Below are 17639 nucleotides of genomic sequence, written 5' to 3'. Positions count from 1 at the left end.
GAAATAGATCCACAGTGGTCTAGCAGGAAGATTGCTTGAATTATAGTCAGAACATCTGAATTCAAATCACAAATATATCATTACTACTTTTGTCAACATGGGCAAGTCATCTCCCTAGGCCTTAGTTTCCTTAACTATACAACGAGGAGATTGTCCTAAATAGTCTCTTGTATTCTTGTGGTTCAGTTATGTCCGACTCTTCATGACCCCATTTGGGGTTTTCTTGGCAAAGATACTGGAGTGGTTTGCCATTTCCTTCTCCAGCTCATGTTACAGATAAGGAAACTGAGGCAAACAAGTTAAAGTGACTTGCCCAGGGTCACACAGCTAGTAAATGTCTGAGGCCAGATTTGAACTCAGGAAGATGAGTCTTCCCTACTCCAGGCCCAGCACTCTATCCACTGCTCCACCTGACTGCCCAGATAGTCTCTTAGGTCCCTCCCAACTTTTAACCTATGATCTAGAGTACTCCAGGAAAATTTAAGGGGAGAGAGAATACTTCCAGGGGGGTTGAGAGATCAGGGTTTTATTGAAGAGATGGCACCTGACCTGAGCCTTGAAGGAAGAGGATAACTCAGAGTAGAGATGAGGAGGGGGTCTATTTCGAGTATGGGATATGGCCTCTCTGGGAGCGCACTGAGGTGGGACATAGCATGTTGAGATAGGGGAAGCTATAATAGTCTAATATGCCTAAAACACAGAGTGCATAAAGTGGAATAATGTGAAAGAATTTTGAAAGATCAGATTAATAATAATAACTAACATTTATGTAGAACCTACTATGAACCAGGCACTATACTAAGTACTTTACAGTTATTATCTCATTAATCCTCACAATAACCCTAGAGTTTGTTTGTTTAGTCGTTTTTTAGTAGTGTCTGACTCTTCATGACTTTTTCTGGGTTTTCTTGGCAAAGATACTGAAGAGTCTTTCTCCAGTTCAAACTTTGTTAAGTGACTTGCTCAGGGTCATACAGCTAATAAGTGTCTAAAGCAGGCCTGCACAGCCTGTGGCCCGTGAGCCGCTTGTGGCACACCAAAGGATTTTGGGCGGCCCGCAAAAAATGTAGAGGATGTTGTATGTATAAAAAATGTAGAGGCTACAGGTTGTACAGGCTGGTCTAAGGCCAGATTTGAACTTAGGTCTTCCTGACTCCAGGTGTAGGACTCTATCTACTGTACCACCCAGCCGCCCCATAATCCTAGGAGGTAGATGATATAATTATCTGCATTTTACCGATGAAGAAACTGAGGCAAACAGGCTAAATGACTTGCTCAGGGTCACACAGCTAATTAGTGTCTAAAGCCACATTTACACTCAGGTCTTCCTGACTCTAGACCCAGCCCTCTATCTACTGTGCCACCTAAGAAATTGTGGCTGTCAGGTCACTGTGTAATCATAGAGGCAGGAGGAAGTTACTGGAGGTTTTTGATGAGGGAGGAGTGACATAGCCTTGTTTGTGTCTCGGATTATTTTGACAACTGTAGAGAACGGTGTGGTGAGGAAAAAGACTAGAGCTAGGGAGTCTGTTTAAGAACCTTTATTATGTTAGTCTAGGTGAAAGGGGATGGGAGCCAGAAGTCGATGAGTGGTCACAAAAGGTGAAGATGGAGGGTGAAAGCCAGAGAGAGAGAATTGTCCATAATGACTGAGCTGGCCTGGAGGTGCATGAAGAGCTATATTAAGGAGAGCTAAGTTCCCCTCGATCCCTGACCTGGGAGGGGCAGCATAATGAATGAAATGAATGTAGAAAGTCTATTTCTTTTTATGATAAACTGTTACTTAATTCATGAGTCTTCTAAATCTGTAGTCTCCTAAATGTTTGAGGCTGTGAAACTGCAGATGCTACTTTGTAGCAGTTTCTTTTTTCCTTGAGGGGGAAAAAATCGTTTTACATTTAATGTTGCTCTTAGTCCTTACTAATAGCTGATATTTTCCTCTGGTAATTAATTTATTGGTGCCTCTTGATGGCAAAAAGTTGCCTTAAAATGTTACTGATCTGCTATCGTGGGGAAAGGAAGTAAACAGCAATTATCTGTATTTCTAAGCATACCTTGACTACCTCAGTGATTATGGAAACTCCATCTTTTACCCGACTCAGAATTTTTAGTTCTCTAGTAAGTGAGGAAAAGAAGGTGAGACTAAAAGATATTGGTCTAGTTTATTCTGCAAAACTCAGACTCCTCATTTGGTTAGCACCGCTCTTCTAGAGATTCTGATGTCATTTTCTCCCAAGAAATTTCCGTTTTGGTTTTTTAAGTGCTCCAAAATAGCCTATGTATTCTATTGATTTTTTTCAGACCATTCAAGAATGTTACTGAGTATGATGGGCAAGATGCATGTGGCTCTAACAGCTGGAACATGGTTGATGTGGACCTCCCTCCAAATAAGGATGTCAAACCTGGAATTTTACTGCAGGGACTGAAACCTTGGACTCAATATGCTATCTACGTCAAAGCAGTTACTCTCACAATGGTGGAGAATGACCACATCCGGGGAGCAAAAAGTGAAATTGTGTATATTCGTACCAAAGCTGCAGGTATCTACCATACAGTACTGTAAAAACTAGCACTCTCCAGCTAGACCTTTGTTTCCTCCCTTTAGCTGAATAGAGGAACGTACTCATATCATAGAAATGGATTTAGAGATGGAATAGGTCCGTCTTTTTTTTTTTTTGTACTCTTTGATCATCCTCCTCTCACTTCTTTTCTTATGTGTACCACACATGTTTTCCCTACTTCTTATTCCCCTCTGTTCTCTCCTGTAACACTCCTTCCCCCCATACTTAGTTTCCCACTTTGCTCTTAACTATCCTCTTATTTCCCAATATGATCCAATCTTTTCCACAGGATTTGCCTAGCTTAATTAGGAAATATGGTTATTTCCTAGGGAAGGAAGGAAGGAAAGGTGAGAGGAAGGAAGAAAGGAAGGAAGGAGGGAGGGAGGAAGGGAGGGAGAAAAAGAAAGAAAGAAGGAAAGAAGGACTCAAAATATATAACAACTATTGTTTGCCTGCCTTGTTTTTCTCAGCATGTAAGCTTGCAGTTGGCTAAGCCCCATCTTTCGTTATAACCGTCACATAATTTGGTATTCAGATTGTGTATCTTTATAAGTTCAAAAGATCATAAATTTCGAGCCAGCCCAAATGGTTCCTTGACACTAGTGATGACGCTGTTACTGGCTTTATCATATTTTTTTCCAAACTAGCCTTTTAATGCTTAACTTCTAACTTTGGAAAGTCCTTAAGAGAGTAAGAAATTTTGATTTCTCTACAGTAACAAATATCTAGAAGCCAGCTTAGCAAATGAGATGTAGGAAAGCACAGCTTATTTTTCTTTAGAACTCTAATATCACATTCACATGGTCATTTTTGGTTACATGGTGATTGTTGCAAGCTTCTACAAAGTTCCACAAAAGAATGTTAAGTAGCAGTGAAGGTCAGACAGAGGATGGCTTAAAGGGGTAGGCCTTTTTATAAATCTCTTTAGTTTGGGCTTATAAATGTAAAACCTTTTCCCTCTCCTCTTCCATCTATCTGTAAGCTGCCTCAGTTAGGTCAACTGACAGAGATGAAGCGATACCATGAAAGTTTTACATCTAATTTTCAAAAAGTAGTGGAAGGGTAGTGGGCTATGGTGACATGCCATGCAAGAACTACATTTTTTTTTTTTTTTGCCCAGGAAGGTGGTGAGTGAGTCATATGGATCTTTATGGGGTAAATTGCTCATCTTAGAATGTGGAAGAGCCAGGGGAAAGAGCACCTACAGTGAAGGTGCTTTCTTTCCTCCATATAAAAATGAAAAACTAGTGCTTGAGGAAACTGAGCCTGTTCATTGCTGTACTTTGTCTTCCCATCTTTCAGAAATGGTATAGATAATGACAGGGATAAGGAAGTTCCTGGCTCTTTGCCTCAGGTATCTGCTGTTTTGCATCATCTATCATATGAAATATGTGTGGATAAGTTGTTTGTTTTTGAAATACTTATTTTTGGAAACCCTCATGTGGCTGAGTATCAAGTGGTCTTATTTACTTTGAAAAAAAAAGAAAAAAGCTAGTGTTAGTCATATCCTTTCCCAAAAGAATCATGCCTTGAAGGTGTACAGAACCTTGTGTGTGCATGATAATATTTTTAAAGTATCCTGGAGTTGGCCATCCTCTTCTAATTTTAAAAATGTGCTGGATGAAAATGTTGCTAAAGTGTCTTAGAGTGAGAGAGACTTGCGTTCTGGAATAAACTTCAAAATTTAGGGTGTTTTTCTTTTTTTTTTAAAAAAAATAAACTCAAACTAGAACAAATTTTCACAGGGGCCATGTGGGCCTCTTCTAGCCTTCCTTTTCTGCCCACGTTAGTTTTGGGTTTGGGTTGCAAAGAAGATGAGGGGGAGGGAGAACAGGAGAAAGAAAGTTAAACCAAATTATTGTGATTTGCCTGGAATTAAGTATTTTCCTGATTAATAATATTATTTTTTCAAAATCAGTTGTAAAATACTTGAAATTTTAGCTCCTACTCAGGGATGCTTCTCCATTTAATGGATTTCCCCCTCTGATCTTTATAGCTTCTTTTTCCTTATCCTCTACTTATTTTCTCTGTTTTCTTCTTTACTTATTGACATCACTATGAAAAAGTAGAAGTAAAAAAAAAAGAGCCTCAAATCAGTTCTATATCTGTACTGCTAGCTGCTCAAATTAAAGGTTTTTAGGGGGAAAGGTTTGTAATTATTGACTATAATTGACTACCTTTATATATATATATATATATATATATATATATATACTTGGATTAGCTTTATATTTCATACATCCATTTAAATGTTGCACTCTTATTGCCATGGATAACCATGAGGTGCTGTATTATTTTCATGTGAAATACCTGAAAATAAGTATAAAACAGATATTTGTAATGTCCACATTAATTTTGCCTTAAAATTAGGCAGCATGGAGTAGCAGACAGACAACCAGCCTCAGAGCCAAGAAGATCTCAGCTCAGGTTTTGCCTCTGACATAACTGACCCTGTGATTCTTCGCAAGGAACTTCACTTCTTCATAATCTAAGCACCTCTCTAAGAAAAGCTCTAAATTGCAGAGAAAGTGACTGACAAACTACATTAAAAGAGAGAGTTTCATTATTTTGGAGTTCCCTATTGCAATGAAATCACAAGTCCAGTCCCTGTTCTTAAAAACTCATAAGTTATTTTTGGTGTTTATAAATATCCTCCCTTATGGCTTAAATCTGCACTAATATTTCACTTTATTTCATTTGCATTATGCATCTCTGAAACACTGCTAAGAATGCTGTCATTAGATTCTCTTCCCCAGTGCCCTCCCCCTCCAACTCCCCCATAAAATCCTGGAATTAAATAGCACAAACTTCCTAGTAATTTCTCCCCTGCTCACGTGGTCTTATTACATATAACTACTAAATATTTACATTGCATACATTTTGCTTTAACAAACCCTATTTGTTCTAACTATAGTCAAACCTAGAATGTTCATAAAGACTTTGATTTTGCAATCATTAATTCAGATGATTTAAATTTCTTTTGACATTAATAATGAGATTTACAGCATTTTTATTTAGAAAAGTCAAATATGTGGATATATTTCTTTGGGGCATCCTTTAATACTTTCAGAATCTAATTTTGATGGTCTGTGTACTCCGTCCACCAATGTTTACAATCCCTTAATAATTAACATAACGTTTAAAGGTTTTTGAAGTTCTATACATTTATTATGTCCTTTGATCCTCACAACAGCCTTGAGGTAAGTGCTGTTATTGTCCTCACTTTCTAGCCGAGTAAGCTGATGCTTACAGAGGTCAGGTGACTTGTCCAGGGTTACACAGCTAAGTGCCTGAGGCAGGATTTGGACTCAGGTCTTCCTGACTACAGGTCTAGCTATTGCATCGCTGAGATGCCTAATGTAAGATGGTCTTTGTAACCTACTATAGCTGAAAAATGTCATCACCTGGTGGTCAACTTCCCTATGATTTGTCTGTCTCATATGAAGTAATATTTGTGTTCATTTGTGCTAATTTGGCAACTTATCTGAGATACATCCCTTGCTATAACGTGTGCTTCCTTTTTTCCCCTAGTTCCTTCTATTCCTTTGGATGTTATTTCAGCATCTAACTCATCCTCCCAGCTAATTGTGAAGTGGAATCCTCCTTCCCTCCCAAATGGTAACTTGTCCTACTACATAGTAAGATGGCAGCGGCAGCCTCAAGATAGTTACCTCTACCGACACAATTATTGCTCCAAAGGTAAGGATGCTGAACGCATTACCCATAAAAGATGTTGAGACCTGTATATGTCAGTTCCTGTTGTTTAAAAATATCAAGGCCTTTATACCATATATATATCAGGTAATTTCTTAAACCTCTAGTTGAAAGATAAAAGCTAAGTTTTTTTAGTCAAATTGTCAACAGTCTTTTTTTTATAATTATATACGTATTTTTAACCATTCCATCCATTCTATTTTTATTTCCCTTTTTTGAAAAGACAAAGTTCCTATTAGAAAGTATGCTGACGGCACCATTGATGTTGAAGAGGTTACTGAAAACCCGAAAACTGAAGTCTGTGGTGGGGAGAAAGGACCTTGCTGTGCTTGTCCTAAGACTGAGGCCGAGAAGCAAGCAGAGAAAGAAGAGGCCGAGTACAGAAAAGTCTTTGAGAATTTTCTGCACAACTCCATCTTTGTACCGAGGTCTGATTCATACTTTCAGTATCTCTCCAAAGTAGGGACTCTCAGAATGATGATAGGGATTCCTGAGGTCCACAGTGATACACTTTGGTTCTCGAGTCAATTGGGAAATGAAGAAATTGGTCATGGAACACAGATATAATGGAGACAGAAGAGAGAAGGGAAAAAAATCCCAGAAAGGAAGGTTGGGGGCAGGGGGAATGAGCAGCAAACTACTTAGTCAAATGGATATATTGTGAAAGCAAATAAGCACTGGCTGTGGGGGCAGGAAAAGAAGGAGGAAATGTTGAGTGTGAGGATTAAAGTGAGAGTTTCGAAGTTAAGTAAATGCCAAAAGGAACCCCTTCCTTTAGTGTTTCAGAGCCAATAGTGAAGACCAGCCTTACAAATGAAACCATTCACAAACAAAACCATTTCCTTATTACATCCTGCTGTTCTGCTTCTGGCAACTGGGAATAGTAGAAGGGCAACTGCAAAGAGCAGTAGAGTGACCGCAGGATATATGAATAAGGGGATGTGAAGTTAGGCCATATGCCCATTTTTTCCTACGAGGTTCAGGATATTCCTATTCTGCATGTTACCTGAGGAGTTAAGTATGGTCATTCTACAAACATTGCCGTTCCATAAAAAGTAATCAGCAGGCACGTACTGAATTGCATCAAAGTAAAAATCTCATGGTACCGTCTACTAACCCCCAGTTATCAACACCTGTGCACAACAGAGTCAATGAGCAGTCTTCAGCACTGTTGATTATCTCCAACTTATCCTGTATGTATTTTGTTTGTATGTAGTTGTTTGCATATTATCTCCCTTGTTAGACTGTAAGCACTGTGAGAATGAGAATTATCTTTTTTGCCCTTCTTTGTATCTTCAGGGCTTAGCAGGGTGCATAGGAAACACATAGTAAATGTTGATTGATTGTTGACTGACTCTATGTAGGCATTCACTTTTGCTCATTTTAGTTCTTTTTTCTTATGCCATGGCCAATCCTGACAGGATTTTTTAAATTTGAAGAACCCTTTAGTTGAGTGACTACTCATTTGTGAAACCATTAGTCACTTTGCCTTTGAGTTACCCCAAGCATGTGAAGACTTCCCCTGGTAGAAAGGGCAGATGAGAATGATTTGTTCCAATGGCCATGAAGGTGACTGAAGCAGGCAATGTGGAGTACTTAGAGCAGGGGTGGGGAACCTGCAGTCTTGAGGCCATATGTGGCTTTCTGAGTCGTTGGGTGTGGCCTTTTGACTGAGTCCAAATTTTACAGAACAAATTTGGATTCAAAGGACTTAGAGGGCCACATGTGGCCTTGAGGCCACAGGTTCTCCACCCCTGGCTTAGAGCTTAGTCAGACATCAAAGATGACATGGTCATCTACTGTATCCCAGGCCATCACCCCATTGTCTTTACTTTTGTCTTACCACTGGACTTTGATGACTCTGAAAGAGAGAATTAGGCTGACAACTTCATATAACTCTGCCTCACTTAAATCCAATTCATGCACAAGTCAAGACTCCATGATGTCATCGGTCCCCTTTGAAAATGAAGGGTGAACAACGACAACAACAACGAGTTCAAAATGCATTTTAAGTAACATTTCTGATATTTGTCTAAGTGGTTGACGATCAGTTTTCCCATCTAGAAGATGTGGGAATTGGTCTAAGTGATTTCTAAAGCTCCTTTGAACTCTTAATTTCTATGATTCTAAGATACCAGTCTTCCTTAAAAACATAAGGAGAAGCAGGAAATAAAGACCTTTCATAAATGGGGGAAAAAGTGCCATTTCCAAATCAATCTTTTCTGTTTTTACATCTGTCCCATGGACTCAGGGTATTATCCAGTGCAATTAAAGTTGGTGTGTAGGTATCAAAGGACATTTTGCAAGTCATTGGAAAGCAGGAATTATTGAACTCATCAGTGATTTGGATACTTGCTTTTCCATTTTACTCACTGGTAAGCTGTCTTCATGGAAGATAATTGGCCTGTGGGGTCTTTCAGTGGCATTCCATGTAAGCAGTCACATTTATTTCCTGAATGTAGCCCTTTCAGTCTAGATTGGCAGTGACCATCCTTACAATATGTTGGGTTTCAGAATGAGATGAATTTGGTGGTTTGATGATCAACAAGGATAGGGAGGGATACATTTGTTCCACTTGTAGTTGGAAGGATACTGTTCAGTATGGATGCCAGAGGACTCAATGTTCTGAGTCCTTACTACCCAAAAAGGTTGTTTTTGATGAATGGAGAAAACTCCCTGTATTCTAGATCCATAGCAATAGCTTTCTTCACAAATTGTAAATGAGGGTAGAGTACAAGAAACAAAGAAAAGTTATGGGAAAGCAACCTTTATACAGTGCCTTTGGGATTACTGAATTATAATCTAGTTATTTTCTGTAGGTAAAGTTAGGTAGACAAAGAGAGATATTCCTGTATGATGATTTCATCGGTTGTTTCTGCCTACCTTCCTAGTCTCTAAGAGCCAGGGGAAAAAAGCATTCTTTACCATAACTCAAAGACGCTTTCTACTCATTTGTTACTTATGAAATAATCAGATTCCATTTTGTGTACTATAGTGATGCTTGGTTAATATTATACAGTACATAGATATGCAGTTTTAGCCATTATAGTTCAGACCTTCATTCCTCTAAAAAGAAATGTAAAATTGCTTGTTTTTTTTCCTGTAAGAAATAATGAAGACAGAAATGGGAGGGGAGGAGAGAACAAAATCTGTCTACTTATTTTTTCCCTTGTAATCTTAAGTATGTGCAAGTTGTAACAAAGTTATGGGTGTCAGGTGTGGTCCTAATGACAGAATAAGACTGAATCATAAAGGAGAGCTTTCTGTTTTGCAACTTAAATCATTAAAAATTATTTTAAAGCCTGTCATTCATTCTAAGTACTATTTATTTAGTCTTTGGACTAATACCAGTGAAGTTTGATTTATTATATGAAACATTGTCCAAAGTGTTTTAAAGTAGAATGGTAGTTGTACATTTTCTGAAGTAGGAGGCTGGCTTTTTGGCAGTAAATGTTTTAAGCTTGCTAGTGTCCTTTTAAAAAGCCTAGCATTTTGTTTTACTCTCTAACATCTTAAGATTTTGAAAAGCATAACTTTTTTCCTATGGGGATTTGTCAGGGAGGGTGGAAAGCAGATGACTTAGTTAATATTTACTGTAGGTTATATTATTTGTATAGTTTTATAAAGACTTTATTTCATGTCATTCTGTTTTCTTCCATCTCTGCTGAATTTCCTGAAAGACGTTGTTTTCCTTCTCTCTATTGTTCCAACAAACTCTGAGCTACGATAAACAAAAGATACCAGCCTTGTAAATCGCTAAACTACTAAGTGACTGTAAGAATTCTGAGTAGCAAGTAAATGTGAGATTGTGACATGGTGAGATTTCTCCATGGGATAAACCTAGGCATCTTGTTACTTGTAGATGTAACTATTCCGTGTGTGGTTTGTTTTTTCCAGAGAAGGCAAGAGACGAATTTTTTATGTGTGAGCCCAGGCCTCCTTAGCAGTAACTTGGCTTTCTAGCCTTCTACCTAATGCTCTGTTTCGGTTTTGTGGGTGTGGGTTTTATTTTGTATCTTGTGGGTGCCTCCCCCACCCCATAGTATTTTGAAAAGAATACGGTACATAAACATAAAGCTTTAACATTGTGGTTTTATGTCTGCTAGAAATGAAGACATCTGTACTGTGACATCATCCTGCCCTGGCCTGTTTCTGATTTTGTTGGGGGGCCCAGTGTTTTATAGCAAAAAGGCAGGAAATAAAAACTGTCTACTGTAGAATCAGTCTGAACGGTAGACTAGGAAATCATTAATGTCCCACCTCCCAGGCCCTCTCCCATCTCCATAAACTTCAGTTGTTTGTGTTTCCCCTTAGAGTCAAATATGCATCAACAAGATGCTAGCCAAATTTAGGTGGAACAAATAAATTATTTCCTGGGATATCCTCCTCTTCATTTGAAAGTTTTCCTGCTTTTGCTTGGTGGTTTTATATTTCATCTGTGAAATTACCCTGGACCAGAAAATAGGTGGCTTTCTTGTTTCTCTCCTCTTATACCTTACCACCATTTTCTTGGGATCTCTAAAATTATTTCCCAAGTACAATTCATCCTCTTTCTTCTACCCTCACTTGTTATTCTTTCTATGATGCTAGAAACTGATCGATAGTCACCAACCCAGCAGTATTCTGCCTCAGTGTGCCTTGAGGTTACGATGTAGATTGCCATTTCTCTACCTCTTTTTTTTAACCCACACATTTTGTGTTCTTATTTGTTGATGTTAATGTTAGGATTCTGGTTTTAGGGTCAGATGGTTGAGCCAAAGACCTCAGTTTTCTGCGTCCCATAAAATCAAAGTTAGGATCGATCACACCTTTTAGCTTCTTGTCTCTTATCAGCTTGTTCAGTTGCTCTTTCCTTGTTTATTTCTTTAGAAAAATTTCCTCTTTCCCAGTTGCATTTTTTTTTCTTGTTATTATTGTTACAAGCACAGGCACGTGTTTTCATGTGAGATTGGACGTTGTTTTTTTTTTTCCCAATAATTCATCTTTGGAGCCAAGTAGTGAGTAAAATAAAAGTCCTTGAAACACTTGAGTGCCCTTTTGTCTCCTGATGTTGAACATCTCTAACCCATCTAGAACCAGGCCTGTTGTTTTAAGGCTCCTGCCTGCCTCTCTCTTGGCCCTCTAATGAATTTTAATGAGATATAGCTAGTGGGTTTTTAACCTTTAATGCTTAATTGTGTGGTCTGTGAACCAGATGGCAGAATCATTCTAATCAAACGCGAAAAGGATTCTGCATGCTCAGGTGATGACTTAAGGGCAGCTTTGCCTTTGGGTGTGTTTGAGTAACTCCTGTGGGCGTAGTGGAAAGATCCTGAGATTTCCAGGTCTGAGAATATAAAATCTACACTTAAAAAAAGAGTTTCCCAGTTTGTTCTCTTGTTTCTTTTTCTATCTGGTGATATAAAATACTATCTTTATATTTACCTTTTATCTCCCTACTCTGCATTTTCAGTGGCTGTTCTCCCTACCTAAAGTGTTTTCCCTCCATATGGAAATCTCTTAGCTTTCCTGACTTACTTCAGGTCCCAGCTAAGATCCTGCCTTCCTCAGGAAGCTTTTCCCAGTACCCTTAATGCTAATGCCTTTTGGCTGAGATTATGTCCAATTTATCCTGGCTGTATCTTGTTTGTACATAGTTTATTTGTATGTTGTTTCTTCCTTTAGACTGGAAGCTCCTTGAGGGCAGGGGCTGTTTGTACCTTTTTTTATATCCCTAGCACTTAGCATAGGTCATGGCACATAGCAGAAGCTTAATAAAGGCTTGTTGATTTTATTGGCTTTATTCTAAACCAGACACAGATTTTTTTTTCTTGTGTTAGCAGTTTTTCCCACTATGATTCTTGATATTTTATTTACAGCTGTTTTTGCAAACAAAGTGGAAGCTTTTTAAAGCCAGGCTTTTGTTTTCCTTGCAGACCCGAACGGAGGCGTAGGGATGTCTTTCAAATTGCCAATTCTACATTGCCCAGTCGGAACAGGAACACCACAATGGCAGATCACTTCACCAATATGTCAGACACAGAAGAGATTGAATCTGAATACCCATTCTTTGAAAGCAGAGTGGATAATAAAGAGAGGACTTTAATTTCTCATCTCAGGCCTTTTACTTTGTACCGAATTGATATTCACAGCTGCAACCATGAAGCTGATACTCTTGGCTGTAGTGCTTCTAACTTTGTCTTTGCAAGGACCATGCCAGCAGGTATGAGCCAATAGAGCAGTAGCTCTTTTTAAACACTGTTAAATCTTGCTAATTAAAACTAATTAGGAAGCTTGTCAGAATGAATAACTCTGAATTGTAGACTATATTTAAAGAATTGGAGGAGGTGTTTTGGTTTGTTTTTACCATCACATACTTAAGGCATCTGAAAGAAGCTAGTGAAGTTTATAAATTAGCTGGGACCCTGTTTTAATGGATAGATAGATGAGGAGAGAATAATGACTTGTCATTACTATATCAAACTTCCAATCTAAGCAGTGCTTACCTGCTTATTGTGTAGTTAATTTAGTTCATTTCCACACATTTTTATAGTCTATTTCCTCCTCCCTCTTTCCAGTAAAATGTAAACTGAGCAAGGATTTTCTAGTCCTTGTATCCCTACACCTACCATAGTACCTTTGAACATAGTAGGTGTTTACTAATAACTTATTATTAATTATTCAAATAATATATTTAATAATTTAATTTAATGATAAAATATTATTAAATAATGATAAGTGTTTAGTTCATTGAATGTGTCCAAGACACCATCCCTTGTGTCTGTTTACTACCAAAGTGATTGAAAATGGTTCCTTCTTTTCAGTTGGTAAAAATACCCCCATGTAATTTTGTTTACATTATTCGTTTGCTTAGGAAGCCTCTTTTTTTTTTTTTTTCATAGTTAATACCAAGGTAAATTGAGCTCAATCCCTTGTGAATTCTTGCATAGTCTAAGTTATGGAGTCCAAAGTAAAGAGGTTTTACTGTACTGTTTGTAGTTGACTTTCTTATCCCAATTCTTTACCCTTGAATAAAAAGCAGCTAATAGAGAAAACTGAGGTTATTTAGTTATTACTTCTCCTCCTCCTCCCCCCCACCAAGCGTACAAGATGATACTTTAATTAAATGATAAGATTCCTGTAACTAAAGATGGTATTTGTGTGTGTGTGTGATGGCATCTTTCAATCTATCAGTATATGTTCAGTTCTGAAAACCATTCCTCTAAGCAATTTAGCTCTCCGGAGAATTCTACATTAAGCATAGATAATTTATTATTTTAACTGCTTCATATAAGTTGGTGTGATTTTTTTGTCTCTCATATTTGATTGGCTTACTTTATCACTTGTTGGAAATGTTTTACAGAAGGAGCAGATAATATTCCTGGGCCAGTGCTATGGGAACCAAGACCAGATAATACTGTCTACTTGAAGTGGTCAGAACCCGAAAATCCCAATGGACTGATATTAATGTATGAAATAAAGTATGGTCAGCAGGTAGAGGTAAGATCTGGACAGGGTTCTGTTTCTTATTCCTATGCTTACAGCAGATAAATATCATTTAGGCTGGAACTCTTTTTTTATTATAAACTTTAAAAATTTAAAATCAAGAAATTTTTTAATGCTATTGTATGCCCTTCCATAAACTAGGCAGAGGAAAGGAAGGAATGGGTGATAAAATATGTTAAGACAAAATTCCTGAATTAAAAAAAAAAAGGTGTAGTTTCATGCCAGAAAATAACTTTGGGATACAGGTAACCAAACCAAAGATTGTTTTACCCCCCTACTAACCTTTTAAAGATTTTTCTAATTGGATATGAAATCTACTTGCTTAAAACAAACTTGTATTTATCTTCCAAAATATTGCATAATGTTACAGTCACCTCTACTGAAGGAGAACCATTACTAGAGTCCTGCCTTCCGTGATTTTCTCTGTCCCCCTTCTCCCTTTTATTGGATATTGGTTCAGTAGGAGATGAAAATTAGAATACATTCACAGAGCTGAAGTCACCAGTAAGATGAAAATGTGAGACCGCAGCACATGCCAAAAGAATCATGGAGCTTGATTTCACAAAAGTTTGGGAGAAGCTAATACAGACTATTGTATTTCATTTAGGATCAGCGGGAATGTGTTTCCAGACAGGAATACAGGAAATTTGGAGGGGCCAGGCTTACTCGGCTGAATCCTGGGAACTATTCAGCCCGTGTTCAGGCCACCTCTCTTTCCGGGAATGGATCATGGACTGACCCTGTATTCTTCTATGTCCCAGCCAAACGTAAGGCTTATGATTGTGTTGTTGTTTAGTAATGTCTAAGTCTTTGTGACCCTGTGGACCATACTGTCCATGGGGTTTTCTTGGTAAAGATACTGGAGTGGTTTGCCATTTCCTTCTTCAAGGGATTAAGGCAAATAGAGGTTAAGTGGCTTGCTCAGGGTCATAAAACTAGTAAGTGTCTTGAGGCTAGATTTGAATTCAGGTCTTCCTGACTCCGCCCAGTGCTCTATCCATTAATCCATCTAGCTTCCCCAATTATGATAGTAATCATAGATTTATGTCAACAGTCTGTCTAAAGTTGTGTGCCAAGGGTTTAACTCTAGTTCTTCTGATGTGGGGCGGGGGGCCTCGAAAAGGGAGGGGGAAAGAAGTGGTGCTGAACACTTAGTCTTGAAGACAAGGGACAGATGTTTTCTCAGTCGATTTTTTTGAAGTTAAGGTCATATTGAAGTGGGAGGAGAAGCAAAACAAATTAGCAACTTGCTTCCCAGCTATATGACATGTCTAGGTTGCTGATCCCTTCATTAGAACTTAATTTAGATATGAAGCCATTTCACAAAAAATTGGATTAGCCTTGCCCAGAATCATCATTGGAACTTCTATTAGGGCTAACATGAGAAGCACTTAGTACTGTTACCTATAGCTATCTAAGTTAGGATGCATAATGATGATTGTAATAATAAAATCGTATAAAAGACATGTTATAAATGAAAGAAATCTCTTTAAATATTCTCCATGATTCAAATAACATGACCAGAGTGAAAAAAAATTTAAACAGTACCCAGCATGAGGCTGACCACATAGTATGCACTGAATGGGTACCTATTGGTTGAACTAGACAAATTGACGTTGATAAAACTTAGACTCCTCCATTATATTCAGTTTGAATGTATTAGTTGTTTTGCTTTTAATATTATTCTTTGTTGTATCCAGTGGTTATTTGATTTGGGATCCCAGTGTTAAATGTTGTTTCTCACACAAAGTAGCATTTGGACAGTGTAGAATTATGGTCCTCCGGTTGATTATAATTCCATTTTGTCGATGTAGAAGATAAGAGCCCTAAGAGTTAAGGAAAGAACTCAAAAGATACTTGTTGCCTTAACTGGTACTCTAATAGCATTTATTATCAAAAGAAGTAATTGGTCATTGAAAATAAGGATTCCATCTGTCATGAAAAGAAAAATAAGGCATATTAGAATTATAAACCTGGAAGTAACTTAAAAATCTTTTTTCAGTCGTTTTGCTTTCATCTCCCGAACTTTTTCTTGAACCCTGACACCTGTCTAACCTAGGTTAGCCAATGAAAAAAGTTCCACCATTAAACTGTCGTCAGCTCTAGTATCCAAAACCCCTCACAGTAATCATATAAATTTCCCCAAATTATTTCTCTCTGTGCCATTTGTTATCTTTAGAGAAAGCAAGTGCCAGAGCTTTCTTGAGGAATGGGAAGTTCAGATTCATTGTGAAACATGTTTTTGCCTGTGTATTTGGGCAAAACATTTATCATGGTGTAGAACACTCATTTTGAGGTAACCTTATTTATTTGCATTAAGATGAAAATAATCACAGTACTTTCATGACAAAGCCATGTCACCTCATGAGTATCAGACTGGGATAGGAGAATGAGGAGTGCCTTCCCTGGTACAAATGGGTATATACTCCAGAGGGACATCTTACATATCTGTTTTATTATTGGGAAAGTTTTTCCTTATGTCAAGTGAAAATCTTTGTTATTAAAGTTTAGTGTTATTTAATCACCACTAGAGATGGAGCTTTATTGGCAACTCTTCTCTTTATAGAAATCATTTTTACAAACACTATTAAATTACCCTGCAGCCTTCTTTTCTCCAGACTAAATCATCTCAGGTTTTTTTTATCTTTTTCTCGTAGCCGAACATCTTAGGCCAGTTCTGTATACCTTTACACATTTTGTTGTTTTCCTGTGGACATGTTCCATTTTCTTCATGTTCTGCTTGAAACGTTGAAACTTGAAAGAACACAGTGCAGCTTGACCACTAATACAAGTGATAGAAATGACACAAAATATCTTCTGAAAAAGACCCAGAAAAAAACCCTGTTATCTCTGATAACTATCAATGACATGAAGATATATTCAGCAATGTGTAAATGGCAGCCTCTTCTGCCTCAGAACTGAACCATATATTGGAAATAATGGATTTTTATTCTGCCTATCTAACCTGTCTTGAAGCAAAGAATAGGATAATTGTGAAGTACTTGGTTAATATTAATATTCTGGCCTGATTTAAATCCAACAAGCAATTATTAAGTTCCTGCTTCAGAAGAAATGAGACAGTGATCCCTGACATCACTCAGTTTATAATCTACATGGAAGAGACAAATATTACAAAGTGCTAAGTAAGATTAAAGGAGATAAAGGGCAGATTTAACTGGCTCGAGAAGGTCAGAGAAGGCTTCGTGGAGGAGTAGGCCAATTCAAGATAGATCTAGACAGGCAGAGCCGGCAACATGCTGTTTGGGTAGATTCCAGGCATAACTATGGACCAAAGTAACAGGAGATAAGGTTGCAAAGGATTGCAAAATGAAGGATTTTGAGCAGAGGAGTGACAGCATGAGAATAGTGCATAAAGAAGGGAAATCTTTTCGTTCTGTGAAGGATGGATTGAACAGGGGTCCATAGAACCCCTAAGTCAGTCAATAAACATTTATTAAATGTCTACTGTGTGCCAGGTACTGTGTTGAGTACTGGGTATGCAAAGAAAAGTAAAAGACAGTCCCTGCCCTCAGGGAGCTCATAGTCTAATGGAGAACACAACGTACAAACAACTATGTATAAACATGAGAGATCATTAACAGAGAGAAGCCACTAGAATCATAGGGAATAGGGAAAGACTTCCTATAGAAGGTGAGGTATTACCTAGGATTTAAAGTAAGCTAAAGAAGTCAAAATAAAAATGAATAGGAGGAGCATTCCAGGAATAGGGGACAGCCTATGAAAATGAGGGTCCATGGTTAGATTTCAAGGGATCTTGATGAGGTGGATGGGAAAAAATATTACACCTTTATTTCAATATAATTGGTTTCCTTTGTTATCCGATGTATTTTACTTTATGTGTTTAAAAACATTATTCTG

General features: G+C 37.8%; 1 protein-coding gene across 2 annotated transcripts in view; it reads left to right on the top strand.

Annotated features, from left to right (window-relative positions):
• Nucleotides 1–17639, top strand: part of IGF1R (insulin like growth factor 1 receptor) — a 379535-nt gene that overhangs the window by 328351 nt on the left and 33545 nt on the right. For both annotated transcript variants that reach the window (XM_027851666.1, XM_027851668.1), the window contains 6 exons: nt 2302–2540; nt 6093–6260; nt 6499–6703; nt 12191–12477; nt 13618–13754; nt 14368–14527. In XM_027851666.1, the coding sequence (XP_027707467.1) occupies nt 2302–2540; nt 6093–6260; nt 6499–6703; nt 12191–12477; nt 13618–13754; nt 14368–14527 (1196 nt within the window). The remainder of the gene's footprint in view (nt 1–2301; nt 2541–6092; nt 6261–6498; nt 6704–12190; nt 12478–13617; nt 13755–14367; nt 14528–17639) is intronic.

This window comes from Vombatus ursinus, unplaced genomic scaffold, assembly GCF_900497805.2.
Source record: "Vombatus ursinus unplaced genomic scaffold, bare-nosed wombat genome assembly UNPS02009205.1, whole genome shotgun sequence".
Classification (NCBI taxonomy): domain Eukaryota; kingdom Metazoa; phylum Chordata; class Mammalia; order Diprotodontia; family Vombatidae; genus Vombatus; species Vombatus ursinus.
This window is presented reverse-complemented; position numbering and strand designations above follow the sequence as displayed.